The 23,702-nt window shown below is 38.0% G+C and overlaps 2 protein-coding genes across 3 annotated transcripts in view; both read left to right on the forward strand.

The window, feature by feature from the left end:
- Window positions 1-22,993, forward strand: part of cdk12 (cyclin dependent kinase 12) — a 48,574-nt gene extending 25,581 nt beyond the window's left edge. Inside the window, exons 3-14 of the mRNA XM_081377363.1 lie at window positions 568-768; window positions 4,705-4,844; window positions 5,096-5,266; window positions 6,660-6,849; window positions 8,243-8,299; window positions 8,451-8,552; window positions 8,648-8,725; window positions 8,813-8,929; window positions 9,619-9,750; window positions 10,787-11,007; window positions 14,142-14,546; window positions 22,630-22,993. Coding sequence (XP_081233489.1) covers window positions 568-768; window positions 4,705-4,844; window positions 5,096-5,266; window positions 6,660-6,849; window positions 8,243-8,299; window positions 8,451-8,552; window positions 8,648-8,725; window positions 8,813-8,929; window positions 9,619-9,750; window positions 10,787-11,007; window positions 14,142-14,546; window positions 22,630-22,844 — 2,029 coding nt within the window. The 3' untranslated portion in view covers window positions 22,845-22,993. The remainder of the gene's footprint in view (window positions 1-567; window positions 769-4,704; window positions 4,845-5,095; window positions 5,267-6,659; window positions 6,850-8,242; window positions 8,300-8,450; window positions 8,553-8,647; window positions 8,726-8,812; window positions 8,930-9,618; window positions 9,751-10,786; window positions 11,008-14,141; window positions 14,547-22,629) is intronic.
- ppp1r1b (protein phosphatase 1, regulatory (inhibitor) subunit 1B) overlaps window positions 22,939-23,702 on the forward strand; it is a 29,777-nt gene continuing 29,013 nt past the window's right edge. Inside the window, exon 1 of one of the 2 annotated variants that reach the window (XM_081377364.1) lies at window positions 22,939-23,069. The gene's annotated coding sequence lies outside the window, so the exon portion shown is untranslated. The remainder of the gene's footprint in view (window positions 23,070-23,702) is intronic. The other variant, XM_081377367.1, reaches the window with a different exon arrangement.

Here is a 23,702-nt window from a genome sequence, read left to right on the forward strand (position 1 = left end):
GCTGGAGTTATGTCGTATGCCGGTGGAGCAATGTGGCGACATATAATACATAATACATGGTTTTATTTTAAAAAAGGAGCTTTACACACAACCTTATCAGAGCTAATGATAATGACCTGTATTGTTATATATTTATGTAGTCTTGATTTGGGTGTGTACAGTGGTTTTACATTTAAAAGGGTTGTAAATCTAGTTCAAGTAAATTTTAGCACGCCATAGTCAACTTTTATCAGGTAATTTCACAACAACAAAAATGTGGCTAGTAAAAATGCTGTGTGGCTAGTAACTTTGGAAAACCCCTAGCCACATTGGCTAGTGAGCAAAAAAGTTAATGTCAAGCCCTGCACGTGAGCATAACCACGAAAAGTCTGGAAAAGTCCAAAATCTCTACTGGTTGACAAATTTCTACTGGTTAATCGTGTCTACACTTATATTGCCCACCCCTAGTAACTATGGTTACTGGGATTTATTGCTCCATTTAAATGAAATAATAACGACAGACAAATGTGATTGTTTTTGCTACCGTTTTAAGTTTTTTTTCTTTTTTTTTCTTCTTTTTTTCCAAAGTCCAAAGAAGAGCAGTCTTTCCCATAGGTCATCACGAAAGGACAGGGAGAAGGAGAAAGAAAAGGAAAGAGAAGGCAGGACACGCCTTCTCAGTGAGTTGCCCCTCCCTCCAGTACTTTCTGGAGGAGACCCCTCCCCCCCACAATCCCCTGCTCGGGCTTCCCCACCGCTTCTGCAGCCAACCTTCAAAAAGAGACCAAAGTAAGTCACTGTTCATCATTCATTCAGGGCATTTCTCAGGACGATTGGGGAAAATTAATATTCCGCTACTCTACCCTTCAAAAGTTTGGGGTCTGTAAGATTTAGTTTTTTTAAAGTAGTCTCTTATGCAATAGTGCTGCACGATTAATCGAAATTAAACCGAAATCGCGTTTTTGGCTTAGTGCGATTATGAAATTGCAGAGGCTGTGGGTTTTTATTTTATTTTTAATTTTAATTTTTTTATTAAATAAATATGCACAGCGTGTTAGTGAAGAGCGTAGTTTATAATATTTATAAACCTGTTGTCATAATAAAGTTTTTACTCATTTTAACTCATTTCATAACGTTAGTCGAGTGTTTGAAATAACTTCCTTTTGTGAGCTGATGTAGCTTCTTATCATAGAATGAGGAAGACAATATATTAATTTAGATTATTCTATACAGTGATATAGGCTATGTCGAATAGCATTGCATTATAAATATAGTTTATTATTAGGAAAATACCCGAGAAGGCTTGATTATTCAATAGGATAAACTATATATATATATATATATATATATATATATATATATATATATATATATATATATATATATATATATATATATATATAGTGAGGAAAATAAGTATTTGAACACCCTGCTATTTTGCAAGTTCTCCCACTTGGAAATCATGGAGGGGTCTGAAATTGTCATCGTAGGTGCATGTCCACTGTGAGAGACATAATCGAAAAAAAAAAATCCAGAAATCACAATATATGATTTTTTAACTATTTATTTGTATGATACAGCTGCAAATAAGTATTTGAACACCTGTCTATCAGCTAGAATTCTGACCCTCAAAGACCTGTTAGTCTGCCTTTAAAATGTCCACATCCACTCTATTTATTGTCCTAAATTAGATGCACCTGTTTGAGGTCGTTAGCTGCATAAAGACACCTGTCCACCCCATACATTCAGTAAGAATCCAACTACTAACATGGCCAAGACCAAAGAGCTGTCCAAAGACACTAGAGACAAAATTGTACACCTCCACAAGGCTGGAAAGGGCTACGGGGAAATTGCCAAGCAGCTTGGTGAAAAAAGGTCCACTGTTGGAGCAATCATTAGAAAATGGAAGAAGCTAAACATGACTGTCAATCTCCCTCGGACTGGGGCTCCATGCAAGATCTCACCTCGTGGGGTCTCAATGATCCTAAGAAAGGTGAGAAATCAGCCCAGAACTACACGGGAGGAGCTGGTCAATGACCTTAAAAGAGCTGGGACCACCGTTTCCAAGGTTACTGTTGGTAATGGGGTGGTTAATCTGTCTGATTTCCCGATTCGATTCGATTACGATTATTGAAGTCCCGATTCGATTACAGTCGATTTTCGATTATTAACGATTCTCGATTAGCGATTATTGATTTTCCATTTCACAACAGTAAACGAAAATACACTACAGAGTGATTGCAGTATTAAAAAAAAGTCAGCTGCTGAATTACTTAACTATTTTATTGAGTAACAACAACTCAAAGCACTTTCTGTGTCGTGTAGTTATAACTTCAGAATTATTTGTATGTAGGCTAGCTTATGTTCTGTAGAACACAGAAATGAATACATCACATTGTGTTGGGACTCATCAAGCTGAACTAAACAATAACAAATTAATGAAAGGCTTATTTCCTTTAGGAAGTAGATCAGAACCAACATACTGTAGAAATTTTCTTCTAGAAAGACAAGGTGTTCAGGTGGAGGAAGACTGCAGGTTGCAGTCGAAAACATGTCAAGGTAAAGAAAAAGTTTTTTGAAAAAGAAAATTGTCCAATTTAATCATTAAGAAGACAAAATGAACATTTTTGAACAACTTACTGTAGCTTCAATTATTAACATACAAAGCCACTCTTATACACAACTAAATAATGAGTTATGACTTGAAATTTTTGCTGTCTACTACAATCAAAAACAGCTTATACAAAAAAGTGAATGAACATCTGCAGAGAGCACAGTCAAAATGTAACTTTTTGTGACTGCAATTGCACATATTGCAGTATAACAGATCGGTTTACACAGTGTACTGATGTGAAAACTAAACAATACAGAAAGCAGCTCTCATACAAAAATACTAAATAGGTAACAATGAAATTGCCAATTTTACATACGTTAGCTTTTAACGAAGAAGGTGCCGTTCGAATTTGGCGCTCAGCCATCATGAGTCTGTTATGTATGTGCGCGACTCCGTTATGTGCGCGCCGTGACTGTCCGCGCACTGCACGTCCGCTTATAGTTCCGCCTTTTGCGTTCCGTCAATGTAACGTTATGAGAAAAAAAAAATTTTTTTTTAGAAAATCGATTTTTTGACATTTGTGAATCGATTCAGAATCGTCCACGTCCGCATCGCGATGCATCGAAGAATCGATTTTTTCCCCCACCCCTAGTTGGTAATACACTAAGACGTCATGGTTTGACATCATGCATGGCACGGAAGGTTCCCCTGCTTAAACCAGCACATGTCAAGGCCCGTCTTAAGTTTGCCAATGACCATTTGGATGATCCAGAGGAGTCATGGGAGAAAGTCATGTGGTCAGATGAGACCAAAATAGAACTTTTTGGTCATAATTCCACTAAACGTGTTTGGAGGAAGAAGAATGATGAGTACCATCCCAAGAACACCATCCCTACTGTGAAGCATGGGGGTGGTAGCATCATGCTTTGGGGGTGTTTTTCTGCACATGGGACAGGGCGACTGCACTGTATTAAGGAGAGGATGACCGGGGCCATGGCATCATTGCGAGATTTTGGGGAACAACCTCCTTCCCTCAGTTAGAGCATTGAAGATGGGTCGAGGCTGGGTCTTCCAACATGACAATGACCCGAAGCACACAGCCAGGATAACCAAGGAGTGGCTCTGTAAGAAGCATATCAAGGTTCTGGCGTGGCCTAGCCAGTCTCCAGACCTAAACCCAATAGAGAATCTTTGGAGGGAGCTCAAACTCCGTGTTTCTCAGTGACAGCCCAGAAACCTGACTGATCTAGAGAAGATCTGTGTGGAGGAGTGGGCCAAAATCCCTCCTGCAGTGTGTGCAAACCTGGTGAAAAACTGCAGGAAACGTTTGACCTCTGTAATTGCAAACAAAGGCTACTGTACCAAATATTAACATTGATTTTCTCAGGTGTTCAAATATTTATTTGCAGCTGTATCATACAAATAAATAGTTAAAAAAATCATACATTGTGATTTCTGGATTTTTTTTTTTTTTAGATTATGTCTCTCACAGTGGACATGCACCTACGATGACAATTTCAGTGGGAGTGGGAGAACTTGCAAAATAGCAGGGTGTTCAAATACTTATTTTCCTCACTGTATATATATATATGGATTAACCATATATTGCGGCAGTCGGGTGTTTGTCTTTATAGCGTTTTTATCTTTTTGTTCTTTTATAGTTTTTGTTCAGCTACAGCGATAGCTAGATGCTTTTGTCCATATTAGAGATTTTCTGGAATGTCCTAAATATATTACTTCTGTGAGGCATATTTGTAGTTTCTGCAGGAGGGCGCCCTCTGGCTTCTGTTTAGCTCTCAGTAATTTTTACTCCTTCCTATTTTGGGGAAAAAATGGGAAAAATAATACCTCTCTAGCAAGAAAATATACTGTTTTTTATATATATATATATATATATATATATATATATATATATATATATATATTTATTTATATATATATATATTTATATATATGTATAGTGTATGTGTAATTTTTTTATGTGCATTTTGAATCACAAATTGCAATTTTAACCCAAAAAAATGCAATTAGAATTTTTTCAATTTGAACCCTAATAGTTATTACTGAAGTCATGGATGCTTGAATTCTTCATCAGGTTTTGGTAAATAGCAGAATAAGAGAAAGTGATGATCAGGGAAGGTTTTCCTCAAGAGTCTGTCAAATGTGTGCAGGATTTGCTGTCCGAGATATGGAGAGAGGAAGCAGACTCAAACTGACTGGGGAAAGCGCTGTGTGGATAAGTTTGACATCATCGGCATCATTGGAGAAGGAACCTACGGTCAGGTGTACAAGGCAAAAGACAAAGACACAGGTGTGTTGTTTATCTGTAGTCTGCTTAATAGCTATGTTTCCTTCACTGTAAATGCAGAATCATTTGGTGAAGCTCAGCTTATCTTTGCCCTCTCAGTAATTACACCAATGTTTTTGTCATGGAAAAAACCCAACACTGTGGGGTTCTTTTAAACGGGAATGCCTAAAGCAACTCTCACTTCCTGTCACAGTGTTTGAAAAGAGAAGACGTGCTGAAAGCCTGCTGTTATGTTTTATTTTTGGTTTCTAAAGGAGAGCTGGTGGCATTGAAGAAGGTTCGACTAGATAATGAAAAGGAGGGTTTCCCCATCACTGCCATCAGAGAGATCAAGATCCTGAGACAACTGAACCATCGCAGCGTTGTCAACATGAAAGAGATCGTCACTGATAAACAAGACGCACTTGACTTTAAAAAGGACAAAGGTCTGTTTATATGCATTTGCATGTTTACACATTTATGCATGTTTTTCAGGCTTTCAGTTTTAGTAGTGGGACGTGTTTCATAAGCCATTCCTCCTCCTCTTACAATTTGTGGCAGTAATTCCCAGGTTTCACAGACAAGGCTTAAAGGATCAATGCCATCCAAGATATCCATGTCTTTCTTTCCTCAGTGGGAGAGAAATTATGTTTTTTGAGGAAAACATTTCTGGATTTTTCTTTTAACAATGGACTTCATTGGTTACCATCGTTTTTAAGTCCAAATCAATGCAGTTTCAAAAGTCTTTGAAGTGTTTAAACGGGCTGTACGCGATCACAGCTGAAGAAGAGGTTGTTATCTAGCGAAACGATAGATACTTTTTTTTAAAAAATGATAATTTATAGACTTTTTACCTTCAATAGTTCGGATTGAGCTGATCAACAAACGGACAGGGAACTACGTCATCACGTTGAAAGGTCGCGCTGGCGGAAGTACTGCCCCACTGTTTACAATGCGACCATACGTAGGAGGATAGTTCAAATAGTATAGTTTGCTATTTTATATATATATATATATATATATATATATATATATATATATATATATATAGTAATAGTATTCAGTGAATATGAATAGTATATGAATAACATTCTGATGAATATGAATAGTAGTTCAAATAGTATTGCCGGCGCGACCTTTCAACGTGATATTGTAGTTCCCTGTCCGTTTGTTGATCAGCTCAATCCGATCTATTGAAGGTAAAAAGTCTATAAATTATTAAAAAAAATTGAAAATGACCTATCGTTTCGCTAGATAACAACCTCTTCTTCAGCTGTGATCGCGTACAGCCCGTTTAAACACTTCAAAGACTTTTGAAACTGCATTGATTTGGACTTAAAAATGATGGTAACCAATAAAGTACATTGTTAGAAGAAAAATTCAGAAATGTTTTCCTCAAAAAACATAATTTCTCTCCCACTGAGGAAAGAAAGACATGGATATCTTGGATGGCATTGGGGGGAGTAAATTATTAGGAAATTTTCATTTTGGGGTGAACTAATCCTTTAAGCCTAGTCCCAGACTAAAATGCACGTTTGAGCTGTTTTAACTGAAAGCAACTTGCACTGGCATATCGTGAAATTTGTCAGTGCCATTGTTTTGTCTCAAGATCCCCATCAGTGATGTTTATTTCTAAGGCAGGTTTATAAAAGCTAATTATATATCCGAATTAAACTAAAGCATAATCTTGGTTTAACCTAAGCCTTGTCTGTGAAACCAGGCCAAAGAGTTTTTATTCAGACATGGGCGATAGAAAACCATCTGTTAAGACTTACCTGAAACATTTTTTGCATGCCCATATCATTTTCTAAGGCTTTACTCGTGTTTGTTGTGTATTAGGTGCATTTTACCTGGTGTTTGAGTACATGGACCATGACCTGATGGGGCTGCTGGAATCAGGACTGGTGTCTTTCTCCCATGAGCATGTGCAGAGTTTCATGCGTCAGCTGATGGAGGGATTAGATTATTGCCATAAGAAGAACTTTCTACACAGAGACATCAAGTGTTCCAATATCCTGCTAAACAACAGGTACTAGCCTGTGTTTTTAAACATGGCACGAAGACGGTCAGTGTTTTAGTGATTTACGTGTTCTTTGTTCAGTTACGCTACTATTTTTTTTTTTTTTTTTTTAAGAAATGAATGCAGGATGCATTAAATTGATCAAAAGTGTCAGTAACAACATTCATAATGTCACAAAAGATTTCTATTTCAAATAAATGCTGTTCTTTTGAACGTTTGAAGAATCTTGAAAAATATTGATCTTGGTTTCCACAGAAATATTAAGCAGCACAATTGTTTCTAACATTGATAATAATAAATGAAAGTTTCTTGAGCAGCAAATCAGCATATAAGAATGATTTCTGAAGGATCATGTGAAACTGAAGACTGGAGTAATGATGCTGAAAATTCAGCTTTGCATCACAGAAATAAATTACCATTTAAAATATATTTCAATAGAGAACAGTTATTTTAAAGTGTAATCCAATTTCAGAATATTACTGTTTTAATTGTAGTTTGATCTAATAAATCAATCTTTGGTGAGCATGAGAGACTTTTCAATAAAGCCCCTTTCACACAGAGATTCCGGAAAATACACGGATAAAGTGACCCGGGATTTGACCCGGGTTGTTTTGATTTTGGTTCATTCACACTGCCAGTGATTTTCCGGAATCACAGAGTGCGTTCACACACAACCTGTAAAAATCCCGTAAAGACACGTGACATCGATGTGACTTTAATGTCTCAGCAGCGTCTTAAGTTTGCTTATGAGCTGCGATTTCTCTCGAGTGAAACCACGCTTGTGCATTTTTTTTCTCTGATTCGATCATAAACTTGCGCATTACGTACCGTTTCACTGCTGGCGAACGATCCCGCGCGTCATCACTACGACACGGCATTATTACGGCTTTTGTTCACACAGCGCGCGTTCCGGGACTGAACACGGCAATGTTACTAGGTCCCCAACCCGGCATCGATCCCGGTATAAATCCCGGGTCGTGTTTGCGTTCACACAGAAGGCACTCTGGCAATTTGCCGGCAATTTCCCGGGTTCAAAGCGCTGTGTGAAAGGGGCTTAACAGAACAAAATTTCAAAGCGTGTGCAATGATTTCGTTCATCAATTTTGCATTCTTACCTAGCCTTGCACTCTCTGAAATAAACTCACAAGTAGTGAATCTCCTTCAGTTAACTTTATCATGTGCTTTCCTTTCATAAACTCTTTTGCAATAAATCATTAATGTTATGTACTGGCATTTAAGCAATACTTGCAAATACCTGCATCTCAAATTCTGAAATGTGGCCCTGACCTCATATTTGTAGTTTTCAGTCTACAAAATAAAAATGTTTTTAAAATTTATATTCTAAAAGTTTTAGGGCTTTTAGGAAATTGCAATTGTCTTACTGTTTTTTGTTTTTTTGCAGTGGTCAGATCAAGCTTGCAGATTTTGGTTTGGCTCGTCTCTATAACTCTGAGGAAAGGTAAGTCTATGTTAGAATTTTTATTTCTTACTGCAGGCTGTGCTAAACAGCTTTAACTGCAACTACAAGTTTCACGTGATTTCAACAACAGTAAACATAATTGATACTGCAAAGCTCTGGTGAATAATTCTAACTTCATGGTTGTTCGCAGTCGGCCATACACTAATAAGGTGATCACTCTGTGGTACCGCCCACCTGAGCTGCTACTGGGGGAGGAGAGATACTCACCCGCCATTGATGTCTGGAGTTGTGGGTAAGATGTCCTGTCTGTTTTCCATCTCACTACATTTACACACCAGCTGCTGTTAATGTAATAATGCCATGGTTTGTTTTTGTTGTTGTGTAAAGGTGTATTTTGGGTGAACTCTTCACTAAGAAACCAATTTTCCAGGCCAACCAGGAGCTTCTACAGCTTGAGCTGATCAGGTATGCTGCTCACGATCTGTGAATGTATGCGAGTGTAGTGTAGCTCTGATGCCGTTACACTCCAGTGTTGTCTTTTGTTTCGGTCAGTCGTTTGTGTGGTAGTCCGTGTCCTGCTGCTTGGCCAGACGTCATTAAGCTGCCGTACTTCAATACCATGAGACCCAAGAAACAGTACAGACGACGCTTACGAGAGGAATTTTCCTTGTAAGTTCAACCTGTTTCCTCTGACAGTTTTTAATGTTTTTGAAAGAAGTCTCTCATGCTCACCAATGCTGCAATAATTTGTTTAGAAATATGGTAAAAACTGTAAAATTGTAATGTATATTATTACCATTTAAAATTAACTCTGTTGAAATATATTTTAAATGGTAATTTATTCCTGTGATCAAAGCTGAATTTTCAGTATCATTACTCCATTACTCTTCAGTGTCACATGATCCTTCAGAAATCATTCTAATATGCTGATTTGCTGCTCAGGAAACATTTCTTATCAATGTTGAAAACAGTTGTGCTGCTTAACTTTTTTTTTTTTTTTTATGTAATAAAAAGAAATTAGTATTTTTTTGATGAATTGAAAGTTCACAAGAACAGCATTTATTTGAAGTAGTAAACGCATTCATGTTACAAAAGTACTTTTGATCAATTTAATGCATCTTTGCTGAATAAAAGTATTGATTTCTTTACAATTTTTTTTATCTTATCGACCCCAAACTTTTGAACGGAACGGTAGTATATATTTAAAAAATCATTTTGGTTGTGCACGATCATTTCTGCCATTGTTATGCTACTGAATATTAAAGTCTCTTTGCATAAAAACATCTGCCAAATGCATAAATGTATTTATCTTTTTCAGTAATAATTTACATAAGTATAATCCAAATGTCTCTTTCCAGTCTGCCCACGTCTGCTCTTGACCTGCTGGACCACATGTTGACGCTGGACCCCTCGAGACGCTGCACTGCTGAACAGGCCCTGGCCAGCCACTTTCTGTGTGATGTGGAGCCCAACAAGATGCCGCCACCAGAGTCAGTGCACACATAAAACCACATCTTATGTCATTGAAATCTTATTTTGTTATGTTAAAAGGACATTTCACCCAAAAATGAAAATTGTTATCATTTACTCACCCTAAGTTATTCTAAACCTGTAGAAATTACTTTGTTGTGCTGAACACAAGGGAAGATATTTTGAAGAATGTGTGTAACCAAACAGTTGTGAGGCACCATTGACTTCCATAGTATTTATATTTATTTATATTATAGTATATATTTTTTCTCAATGCTATGGAAATCTAGCCTGGGTTTCCCCATGCTGCCTTGCACGCAGCGTGATTTTATTCACGCTGCTAGGCAGCCTGGACACCATGGACCAGATTTTCCCCTCAAAAAGGGAACCAATCACAGAACGGGGAGGGAGCAGCAAGACGATGACGACATCTATGCGACACACCGAAGCAGTTTGTTTATATCTATGGATCCAACATGGCATCAGACGCGAAGTTACCTTTCGATGCAGCCTTAGATAGTGTTCTAAGTAGTTTAGAACGCAAGTTTATTTCGTCTTCTTCCTCGTCGAATTTCTGTCGCTCTACATACGTCATCTGGTTTAAATTAAACGATTGGCTATGAGCTACTTACAGGCGCATTTGATAGACATTCGTAGCGCCCAATAAACGGCTCTGGGCATTCGTAAACCACGCCTCAAATACGAGAAAATGAACATGTGGTTCCAAGACCACGTCTCAATGAGAAAGAGGTCTGACGTTAGCCAGGCTAATGGAAATCACTGTTGCCCCACAATTGTTTGGTTGCAAACATTCTTCCCTTGTGTTCAGATGTTTTTTTGTTTTTTGTTTCAGTTTTGGGTGAATCATCCCTTTGACACTACATTCATAGATTGAGTAGTGAGGCCACACAGACTCCATTAAAAGAGCTTAGTTTTATTAAATGTTCTTAGGCTATTTAATATAAGTCTTATCAGTGGAATATACCGGCTGTTTGTACTTGTAATTACACATTCTTAACTGTTTTGTAATTGTGACCTTTCTGACCTTTCTTTTAGTTTGCCTCATTGGCAAGACTGTCATGAGCTCTGGAGCAAGAAGCGGCGGAGGCAGAGGCAAAGCGGAGTGTCTGAGGATATCCCTGTTGCCAAAGTTGCCCGAAAGGAACCCGCAGGAGCTTCCGCAGGGGAGAACAGCCGCCCGCCACCGAGCCCACCCCCACCACCGCCCCCATCGGCCAATCCTGCATCGGCAAACATCACAGCCACTGAGCTGGAAGGTGGGCCATGAGTTGACAGGAACCTTTGTGTTCTCTTCACCTGAGAAATACAGGCAGGTAGTTAGAGGAGCTACATTACTCAGGTAGGTAGTGGGACAGAGTGACCAGCTTTAAACTTCAACCAGACATGGTCATGTACGACAAAATTAGGTGTTTTCTAAGGTGAATACGGCTTAATAGAGGAGCTTGCCCTCATCTGCATATTTCAGTGGTTTTCAGTTCAGTTTCAGTTATTTAGGATGAAAAATGAAGATTTTTTGAACCAGAATAGTCATAATGGATTTTACACCCTCTTACTAACCCTTTTAGGCCCTGTTTACACCAGGTATTAAGATGCGTTTTGTTCGATTGGATCACAAGTAGACTAGAGAGACGCCGCATACCCATTTACACTTGGGGCCCTATTTTAATGATCTAATAAGCACATGGTCTAAAGCGCACGTGAAGGTTCACTTAGGGCGTGTCCGAATCCACTTTTGCTAGTTTAATGATGGGAAAAATGGTCGGCGCGCATGGTCTAAAGGGGTTATCCCTATACTCGTAATTAGTAATGGGTGTGTTTTGGGATTTACATGCATTAAACCAATCAGAGTCTCATCTCCCATTCCCTTTAAAGGGTAAGTTCGGTATTTTACACTTAAAGCCCTGTTTACAGATCGTTTCTGATGAAATAGAACGGTTAAGATTAAAATTTGGACACATGCTGCTGGCCCGAGAATTTTAGGTTTCTTTCGCTTTCCCCAAAACCTCTAGAATGGGTGTATAGGTGCACTGGAACAATACTTCATAAAACGCATTAAACTTTCGTTTACAAAGACCTGAAACTCACCAAGTGGTCAGGGATGTTCACTGATATGCTCACACAAAAATCGCTGCAAAAGATGCTTTCCAACAGGTGTTTTACCATTCGTTGTAAAACTGTGGATCTATTTTTCCAAACGTCTCACACCCGTAGATTCTTCCGTTGAGAGCTTGAATAATAGACACTCCAGCCCAGTTGGTGGCGATAATGCACCTTTGTCAATTGCAAGCAAACCACTGGCATTTCATTGAATACACAGAAGAAGCAGAAGAAGAAGCGGCGGAGTAATACCGTACCTCACACAGCACATTCAATACAAGTCAATGGAGTTGGACAAAAACTACGATAAAACCTGTTGGAAAGCATCTTTTGCAGCGATTTTTGTGTGAGCATATCAGTGAACATCCCTGACCACTTGGTGAGTTTCAGGTCTTTGTAAACGAAAGTTTAATGCGTTTTATGAAGTATTGTTCCAGTGCACCTATACACCCATTCTAGAGGTTTTGGGGAAATCGAAATAGACCTAAAATTCTCGGGCCAGCAGCATGTGTCCAAATTTTAATCTTAACCGTTCTATTTCATCAGAAACGATCTGTAAACAGGGCTTTAAGTGTAAAATACCGAACTTTGCCTTTAAATGCCAGTTGCGCTCACACCATGGCAGATTCGCTATTTACATGACGGAATTTGATAGTGACCAAAGCCGTCTCCAGAGCGCAAACGGATCTACTCGTACGCGCAGGGTAAAAGTGCGCAAGCAGACCATCTACGGGACAAGCCGGATTCCACCATATCTTTATGTACACAATAATAATCTTTTACATTTATAATCCTTTTATTTTAAATATTTGGCATGTTTGTGTGCTGCTGTGCATCCCTGTGTGTTAAACAAGCAGAGTGTCACATTACTAACATTAAATAACAAAAAAAAAAAATATTGCGCCATTGACTTTCTGTTGCCTCAAAACAGCAATGCACCAACAATGCTCCAGAACACACCTCGTTTTCAGACCAGCAGCCCATGGGCGCACAAATGGGCGCAAATGCGTTTGCTATTTAAACATGGCGCAGGATGTGAAAATGATAACTGCGTCAGACTGAAACTAGCAAAAAACACTTATGGCGGGTGGCGCTGCATTGCGCCGGGTGTAAGATAGGGCCCTTGGTGTTTTAATCTGTCTCTTTTGTCCATTTTCAACCACTTCTGTCCTGATTTCTTCAAGGGGAGGGTCTATGGACAGGGAAATTTAGGGGTTTGCGTAATTTCCATATGGTCACGCCCGGAGATAACGGAAAAGCATAGAGAACAGCAGCTTTAGTTTCTACTCTGACAGCGGCAAGACCAGCCGAACGCTGTGAGTGTGTGTGTTAGAAATCTGGAATGGTGAGAAAACATTGTGCTTGGTACACTTTTTGTCCTCAAACTAAATTTGGGTCTCTAGCCGACAAAGTTTAAATCCCGTCAGGCTAGCACGCTTCCTGTAATGTTTACGCATTAGAGTAGCCGTGTTCGAGCCGTTCAAACACATTCGACCACATTTACACTACGAAATCAATCCGGTCGAATGTGTTTTCGACTATTTCTGGAAGTGGTCGAAAGTGGACAAGCTCAAAATGTTTTAGACCCCGTTTACACCTGCATTTAGCATCGTTCACTTGTAATCCGATCGACCAAAACGCATCTTAATACCAGGTGTAAACAGAGCCTTTACTACTTTACCGTTAAGATTATGCAAATGATCTGCTCCCAGGCAATCTCTCGCCTCTGAAAGAAGTGATGATTGCTTATAGGTCACAGTTTTACTGTTGCAGTCAGTGTCTTCATTTTTTTTAAATAAAAGCCTCTTTGCAAAACCTGCAGTAGATGGACCCTTTTCACAGACTGATGTGAAACTCCCCTCAGTCATCAGTCTTTTATAATTGCATTATAAATGCAGTTAAATTTAACATTAACATTTAAGATTATACTTTGCTTCATTACCTTGACATTAAATTACAGAAAACTGCGTGAATGTTTATAAATCAGCAGCTTTTCTTTTGCTATTGGGGTAGTTTTCCTTCACCATTTTTTTGTAGTTTCCCTTCACCACTATAGAAGTTCACCCAACAATGACGACTTCTGCTTCTGAGAACCCGGAAGTGTGAAAGTGTCTATTCGGGACAGGTTCAATATCCTTTCTAGTGTTTTTGGAATAATACTCTCTCCACAGCTTTCTCATTGCTTCAAAACTGTGCTGGCCAATTAGCTGAATACTGCGATATGTAAATGGAAAGGCGAAGAACATTCTGTTTTCCGTAAATGGCAATCAAATGTAAGTGTTTCTATGCACAGGTCTGGGAGCCGCAGCGGAGCAGTTGAACCAGACTGAGCTGGCGGTGCTGCTGAACCTGCTCCAGGGCCAAACAGACAATCTGACCATCCCGCAGATGGCGGAGTATCTCCGCAGCACCTCCTCTGAAGCCTCTACATCAGTGCTGTCCCGCACCCCTGAACCCGACGCCGCACAGCAGCTCGAACTGCTCAGCCAGCTCTCCACCCTAATCCAGTCCTCTAGTGTCCCGCAGCAGTCACAAGTCCCGCAGGAAGACCAGACCGGGCTGCTCGCGCTCCTGTTAGAGCAGCTGATAAAGGCCCCGGCGCCAGGGGCGGAGCGGGCAGACGAAAGCAACGGAGTGCGGTCGGACGAGGGCACGGCGCGGGCCGGCTCCGCTTCTGTCATGAGCGGCGATCGCGAGGGCAAGTGTTAGTTAAGTTTATGGGGGCGGGGCCTGAGTAGTCGAATGCTGTGATTGGCCACAGCTAAAAAGACGTGGCGTGGAATGTCTCAATAGCGTGCTGGTTATGTGGGACCCACCCGCATCAAAGAAACGCTACGCTTTTCTTGCAGAGATGTCTCTTTTTTTTGTTGTTGTTGTTTTCTTCCTAAAATCTTACAAAGGGGGAAACATTTAATTAGTTGGAAGACTGCAAGCTAACGAATAGAGAAATAAATTGTCATGTTTTTTGAAAATCCAGATGTTTATTTTCTGTTTTCGTGAACTTCCTCTTGAGTTTTACAGTCTTGCAGTATTTAGGTTTATTTTCATAGGAGCAAAATCCCCAGAGCTCTTTCACTCACTCACACACACACACACACTGCGTCGGTGCCCAGCGGACCTTATGCTCTCAGGCATTGTGGGAGCTCCTCATCTATTGGCACACACTGAGAGTCCTTGAGAGATGGTTACAGTGTTTGCGTTAAATTCTGTCACTCTTTTAAATCCAGATTAAACAGTCCTGAAATAAAGAGCCGTTTTGGACACACCTCTACTTACGTGTCTCTGTTTTAGTACACTCAGAAAACGACACTTAACCAGAGGAAGCGAAGTAACATTTTCGACCGCTGACTTTCACGCATCATCATGCCCCTCATACTGAATTGGTTTAGCACGGTTGGGTGAATCTTAACATCCTGTCAAGAACTTGCCTGTGTCATATTTCACCCTAAAATTGAACATTTATATTTTGCAGTAAGAAAATATTTAAACTAATTAGGACCCTGAGTTTTTTTTGTTTTTTTTTGTGCATTGAGACGACATTTTCATGACAATTAATTTTAATTACTGTAATAGAAAGAAAATATTCTCAATACTGTAATGCAGTAATGCAATTTATTATATATGATAAAAATTATAATAAAATAAAAACATTTAATAACAAATATAATAAAACATAAAATATACATTAAAAATTATCCAAATAAAATTAAAATATCTTATATATTTTATAAAAATAAAGTATAAGAAATTAAATATAGAATTTTATATATATATATATATATATATATATATATAGATCAAATCGATTAATCGCATTAACAAAAGTTTGTTAACAATGTTTGTGTATATATATATATGTCAGTATGTGTGAATATCTACTGTATGTACATGTATATGTACACACAGACATATATTATGTAAACAAACTTATGTTAGATGAGATTAATCGTGATTAATTCATTTGACAGCTCTAATATATACATTTAATTTGTTGTAGTATTACATTAATTTATACATCACAATAGCATTTGTTGTATCACCTTAAATTTGTTCATTTAAAAAAACATTTTCATTACATTTCACAGAGTGTCTCCGTTGAGAAAAATGGAAATGACAAAAAGAAAGTGAAACGTCAAGACGCGTTACGGTAATGAGAGGCAGAAAATGAGCTTATTAGATTTTATTTTTTTTATAGCTATTTAAATTCAATTCATTTGATTTTATTACGCTGTCATCACATGCAATAAATCTTGTAAAAATAGACCCATTTCATGCAAAATATAATGAATTGATTATTTGGGTGAAATATGAAGCAAACATATTCTTGGCACATTTTTCTAAGATGCATCCATTCGTGAATGCTACTGGTTCTCATCTAAGAGAGATGTTGCTTTTGCCGGTTCATGAAGTCTAATTAACATCAGCTGACCTTATCCTGCCAAATGAAACCCTCCAGCTCACACGCTTTTTGTCTTCACTCTCAGTTCCTCATTGGTCGTTTTCTTTTGTCTCTGCCCTCTTCCTCTATCACATGGTCTTTGGGTTTTAATCTGTGAACACACAGGAATACACACTGTAATAAAAGCCTTATTGTGAGTGTCAAATAAATTATAGCTATACTGCATATTTTGTCCTCACCCTTATCAATCCTGTTTTCTTTTATGGAGAAGGAGCATTGTTTTGGGACTTTTTTAAAATATTATTTTAGTTTCTGTATCAGGTCAGATCTCTCCAACACACTGATGAAAGTCTCCAAACTGTTGTAGTTATTGTGTGTATGTGAACGTAATGCTCACTGGTGCAGAGGGAACACATGTAGCATGACATAGTTTGCAATAATAATATTAGGCAGACTAAAATTTAGACAAACTACAATATCACATGCACACCCAGTTTTAATAAATTACATTTTAGTATTTCTTGGTGTAAAAGGGCATTTTGCATTAGCTAATTCACTTCCACAAACCCATATGTCATGCATCTGTAGATTTAAACTCTCCTATTCCGATTTTATAGACCGTTTCTTCTCTCGCCTTGACCGAACAAATTGATTTCAGGTGTCTAGGATTTGGTTAATTCGTATTGGAGCACAGATTTCTCCAGGACTGGGCATAAACAATTGCCTTTTTTTAGTTTATGAATAAAGTTTGCTGAGATTAACTACACTGGTCAGATTTGCAGGTGCATGTGTTGTTGTTTTTTTGTTTGAATTTATGGATGACACTGACATCGCACAGCTATCTAATTGTTTTTTAATAGTAATATTATTTTAATATTTTATAGCGAATAGCCTTATTAAAAACGTCACAAATATATAGTGATGGCCCCTTTATCTTTTAGATTAACAACTTGGATGTTTAAAAATTAAAAAGCGTCACCGTCTACAGTCAGCCAGTTCTAAATACTTAAAGGGATAGTTCACCCATAAATAAAAAATGAAGTCATCACTTACTTTCCCTCAAGTTGTTCCAAACCTGTATGAGTTTCATTCCTGAATTGAACACACACACAAAAGAGGATATTTTGAATAATGTTGGTAACCAGAGAGTTGACGGTAGCCATTGACTTCCTAACGTGAACCGTTTAATTACTGACATTCTTTCAAATATTTGTGTGTGTGTTCAGCAAACAAAGAAACTCATACAGGTTTGGAACAACTTGAGGATGAGTGATGACTTCATTTTCATTTTAGGGTGAACTATCCCTTTAAATCATAGAAAACTAAATTCTATATAATTACACTCCTAAATAGAAAACGCAAAATCTAAAATTAGAATAAAATGAAAATCCTTTCCCACTTTCCTTAAAACCGAGACGTTTGTTAGATCAGAATCTTATTTAACATTTGATTATAATAAGGCTATTAATACAGTAGTGGTGTCATAACCAAAATATGAATGAATTTTGAAAATTCGTGAATAAGACACGTAGATGTCCCATAAACAAATCCACAAGGAAAAACAAAAGAAATATGCAATCTGACCATTCAGGTTTCGGACAGTGCTGCAAAAGAAGTTCCACCATTCCTGTTGTGAATGTACTATTAGTATCATCATCATTAGAGATATTTAAATATGATGATTTATTAGGCAAAATTATCAAACATTTGTAATGTATTTTTTAAATTTAGTTTTAAAAACCACCTTCAGTGACTGTAGGTCTATGTGTTTATTGAAAAGCAGTGTGGAGGAGGTTTATCCCACATCTCCTGCAGGACTGCCTCATTGTCAAGCATGGATTCATTTTAGGATGACTTCTCTATTAGCTTAGAGACAGTCCAACTGCTTATAAAAATCATTTTAGCCATACAGACGTGGGTGTTTACTCATCATATTAGTGCATTTCTTAACTGTGATTCAGCTTGAGGTCATTGAAAGAGATGCAGATCAAAACTCGACTTTACTCAGGAATGATAAATCACGAATGCCTTACTGACTAATAAAAACAAATTACATCCATTTAAACTTGACACAGACATCACACTCCCTGTATTAAGTTTACAGTAAATAAAGGAAAAACAACTGAAGTATAATCCGGTGAACAGTCACACAATGCTGTATTAATCTTTGAACACCAATTATAACAACTATAACGCAGCTAATTTACTATGCTAATTTTACTATAATTATTTACTATTAATATTACTAATTATATACTTCTTAAAATAACATTTACAATTTATTAAATAAAAGGTTATATCTGTACACTTTAAATTTGACCATAAAGATTTAAAATATTTTCATAAATACTTTCAAATGTTGCACATATTTAACAGAATTACTTTATAAATTTAACCATAAAGATTTAAAATACTTTCAAATGTTGCACATATTTAACAGAATTACATAAAATAAAATGTGCTAAGAGGAAATAAAGCTGATGTTTGCTTGTTGCGAGTGAAAAATAATTCCTCCATGCAGATTCATAGTTTGATATGTGTTTAATAATGTTTCAGAATTAGAATTCTAAGATTTTTTTTATTTTATATATTTGTTTTTAAGTACAGCCGTGGCCAAAAGTATTGGCAGTGACAAATTTTGTTTGCTTCATTATTTTTAGATATTTTTTTCACGTTTCTATGGTACAATTTAAACAGGGTTTTAAATTGGCAGAAACATTCGAAATATGCAAAGAGTAGATATTTACAGCGTTGAGGCTTCTTCATAACCTCTGCGATTCTCTCTGGCATGCTGGATATCAGCTTCTGGACCAAACCCTGACGGATGTTGATCCATTCTTGCCTTATTAGTGCTTGCTCACAATTTGTGGACTTGTCCACTCCTTTTGAGGACTGACCACAGGTTCTTTAAACTCTGGGGAGTTGCCTGGCCACAGATCCAAAATTTCAATGTAATGATATCCGAGCCACTTCATTATCACTCTTGCCTTGTGACATGGTGCTCCATCATGCTGGAAATGCACGGATCATCACCAAATTTCTCCTGGGTCGTTGGAAGAAGTTGCTCTTGCAGGGTGTTTTGATACCATTCATGGCAGTGTTTAGGGCAGAATTGTGAGAGAGTTCACTCCTTTGGATGAAAAGCAACCCCACACATGAATGTTCTCTGGAAGCTTCACTGTTGGCACGACACAGGACTCATGGTAGCGTTCACCTTTTCTCCTCCGGACAATCGATTTCCCAGATATCCCATCAGTCGTAAGCGAGCTTCATCAGAGAAAATACCTTTGCACCAGTCTTCAGCTGTCCAATCCTTGTACTTGCTGCAGAATTTCAGTCTGTCCTTGATGTTTTCCTTGGAGAGAAGTGGCTTCCTTGCTTCCCTTCTTGACACCAGGCCATTTTCCAAAAGTCTGGGCCTCACTGTGTGTGCAGATGTACTCACATCATGTGCTGCCAATATTGAGCTGCACAGGAGACGGTCCTGGCGCTTGCTAGACACTTTGGGATGTCCTGAAGCCTTCTGCAGTTGATCCTCTCTCCTTGAGGTTCTTGATCCAGTAAATTATACTTTATGTGCAATATTCTTTGCAGCAATTTCCTTACAAGTGAGGCCATTTTGATGCAAAGTGTTGATCGCTGCATATCTTTCTTTGGAGGCAACAATTGCCAACACAAGAACACGATAGGAAGCGCTTCTTCCCTCCTTTCATAGCAATCAGTCTGCTCTTATAATCCAGTCAGTATGATAGAGTGAATTCACCTGACTAGTACTTGATCACATTTCCCATGTGCTGATAACGTGAAAAAAATTGGCCAATGAAGCTTTTTGCAATTATTTAAATTCAGGGCTGTCAAAATTAACGTTAACACATTCGATAATTTGTTTTAGTTTAACGCATTTTTTTTAAGGCAATTAAAGGATTAGTTCACCCAAAAAAAGAAATTCCTGTCATTAATTACTCATGCTCATGTCGTTACAAACCTGCAAGACTTTCATTCATCTTCAGAAACACAAATGAAGATCCTTTTGATGTAATCTGAGAGATTTCCGTCCCTCCATTAACAGCTACGCAACTGACACTTTAATGCTTCAAAAAGTTCATAAAGATTGTAAAACTAATCCATATGAATCGAGCGGTTTAGTCCAAAATTTTCTGAAGAGACTCGATCGCTTTATACGATGAACAGACTGAATTGACTTTTATTCACATATAGAATATTTGGACTAAACCGCTCAATTCATACGGATTAGTTTTACTATTAGCTTTCAATGGAGGGATAGAAATCTCTCAGATTTCATCAAAAAGATCTTCATTTGTGTTCAGAAGATGAACGAAAGTCTTACGGGTTTGGAATGACGTGAGGGTGAGTAATTAATGACAGAATAAAAGTTTTGGGTGAACTAACCCTTTAACGCATCATCCTTTAGCTAGTGTTATTTTATATCAAGCTCATATTCATGCAAATTATTTTAAATCATTCAAGTGCGAAAAGACAAACTGTGCGACAGTGCGTCTGTCGATCTCATTCAGAAAGCAGGTCAGGTCTTAAAGTGACAGCAGCCTAATACACCTGCTACTGTCTGTGTCAATGTTAAAGGTGCATTGTGCAACATTTCATGTTAAAAATACCCGTTTTTCTAACCCATACAGGCTTAAACAATTGCCTGATGGGCTGAATGAGCCCTTCTCTGATCACTGCGATTGCCTCTATAATCCTGTACAGTAAAAAAAATAAGAGGGATTCGGGTCGGAATTTGAGACTGGGCGTGACGTCATGCGCGTTCAGTTGCAGTGTTGCAGTTTCGCTTGTCGCCAGAGGGGGCATAGTTCTGAAAAAACTCAGAGACTTGCGCAATGCACCTTTAATCAAAGAACAAAAGAAAAAGAGAAAATCACTCTGCTCTTGACTAAATCACTTTTGTTGCTTTAATAAAAATGAATCTATATTTAATTTATAATTTGTTTTTATGTTTAGTGTTTATTCAATTTCTGTATATTTCTGTTAGATCAAATATATAAAATATAATCTGTTTTTTCTACATTCATTTGGAGATTAAATGTGAAATTATTACATTATAAAAATATATTGAAAACTTTAATGTTAGGTGTGAGTAATTACAGAAAGATGTGCGTTTGGTTAATTGTTTTAAATGATTGACAGCACGTTTTGGAATGCATCTGATCACTCTGCACGACAAAACCGTGTGAATCAACACCACAACAACTAAAGCAGCAAACTTTGAAACAAAATGTGTCACTGCCAAAACTTTTGTCCATGGCAGTACATTTTAGTCCTTTTAAAAAATGAATAGTTTTATATTAATAATCTTTAGTTGTTTATCACTTAATGAAATTGTATGATTTGGCTTACTCAATATTTCAAGTTAAGTGTAATTAAAGGTAAGGGTAGCCAATTTTAGGAGCCGCTAGCAATAGCGAGCTAGCTTTGAGAGCATAAGATCCCACCCTCCCTTCAGAGCGTCTCCAAAGCCACGCCTCCTTCAAAACACATGAACACACACAGCAGGGAGCAAAACAAAAGCATCACGAGAGATGGCATTAAACTACCTCATGTCTCAAATAACATTACAATAATAATGAACATAACTTAAAGAGCTCTGACCTGTACCACCTGACTGCTGCAGATTCATTTCGGAGTTGATAGTTTTGCCATTAAAACGCATAAATTTGAGTCACAGACTGTTCTGAGTATAACGTCACGGGTTTCCATCTCTTACAAATTACGGTAGTTATGGCGTGAACGCAGCATAAGCTGGTTGTTTTGGTTCAGGAGGAACTGTAAAAAATGGCTGCAGTTTCTGTTGTGGCGCTCAGTGACTGACGTCTGTCTAACTCTGTATAGCATGAAATGCGCTGATGATGTGTGATGTCTGCGCGAGCAGGGTGTGGAAGTATGGAAATACATACGTTGACAGGCAGGTAGGACATCGTATCATTAGATTCTGACCTAATGCAATGATTGGACGAACATTGTATGGTCCTACGCCTTCCACAGACGAGATATATACAAATACATTAATTTAGACCACTTAGTGATTGCTATCAGACTTTCAACCAGCATAACAAAAATGTTTCTAGAACAAATCACCTACCCTGCCTTTAACACTCTTGTGTAGTTTAAAGTCTAAAGTTCTACTTAATATTAGAGTTAATATTAATACTTAAAAATAACTTACCTCAAATTTGAGTCATGCTTACTTATTAAGGTTTACGATTTACTAATATTATTTATGTATTGCTTAATAGTAGTATTAATATTTACTTATTGCTGTAGCTCATGTGTCTGTGCTTGAAATGCTGTGAATCCGTTGATTGACCATAATAGTGTCTTGTGTCTGTCTTTTCGTCCTGCACAGATGCTGCAAAACACCCTCACGGTGTTACTTCAGACGTAGCGGCGACCCTTCTCCAGCTCATCTCCCATCAGGCCTCGGACAGCAGACGCGCTCCCTCCTCTCCTCTGAGCGCCACCCCCCCGCCAGCCCCCTCGCCCGCCGCTGCTACGGAAACTCAGTTCACCCAGGACCAAGACCTGCGGTACACCCTGGGAGGAGCCGCTGGCCCTTCCTGAAACGTTGCTCTGAACTTTATCTTTTGGTTGTTGTCATTTTTTTTTTTTTACTCAATGTGCTTTACCCGTTTACTACTCATTAATGTGTTTCTTTCTTCCGTTCAAGGAAAAAGTGAATGTTAAAGGAACTGTTCTTGAATGCGAATGGATGATGTTCATCCCTCCCAGCGATGTACAGCATTATTTGAGGGCCGTCTTTTCGCACGTCTCTGACTGCAACAGTCTGTGAGTTTTAGCCATGTGTGATTTCCTTTAGGACTGCGTAAGTGTGTCTAAATCAATCTACTTTCCCTGAAGGACGTCTCTTCTTTTAGTGCTGATACGAAGCAAGGGATTCGATCCGGCTTGTGCTACGTCATTCTTTCCGATTCAGTACAAAGGCAGAAGGAAAACTAGGAGAAGTAGTTTGCAGTACTTGAGTGAGGCCTTAGTTTTCAACTCTTCATATAAGCTTGTGCAAAAGACATGTTTTTATTTAGATTTTTGGTGGGGGGAAAGCGCGTGTCCTTATCCAAATATTGTCGTCAGGACCACATGGTTGAGTAAAGTTCGTTTAATTCAAAGGCATCTTCAGAAAGACACTGAACTGAATACAATTTTAGCAGCAGAATTGCCATTTTGATTTGACACCGCCAAATGTACATGTTGTAAAATGATAATAAATGAAAAATGTGGCTGAGTAAAATGTGCCTGCTACATTTTATGGAAATGTGTTATAAATATATGCATGCCAGTGTTGTCGTTCACTTGTACTATTACATTATGTACATTTCTGAAGTACAAGCTCATGAAAAACATGCTGCCATGCCATAAGACATGGTTTGAAGCACAGCGAAAGGTACATTTTAAGAATTGCTT

This window comes from Scardinius erythrophthalmus (genome assembly GCF_964197995.2).
Source record: "Scardinius erythrophthalmus genome assembly, chromosome: 10".
Lineage (NCBI taxonomy): Eukaryota > Metazoa > Chordata > Actinopteri > Cypriniformes > Leuciscidae > Scardinius > Scardinius erythrophthalmus.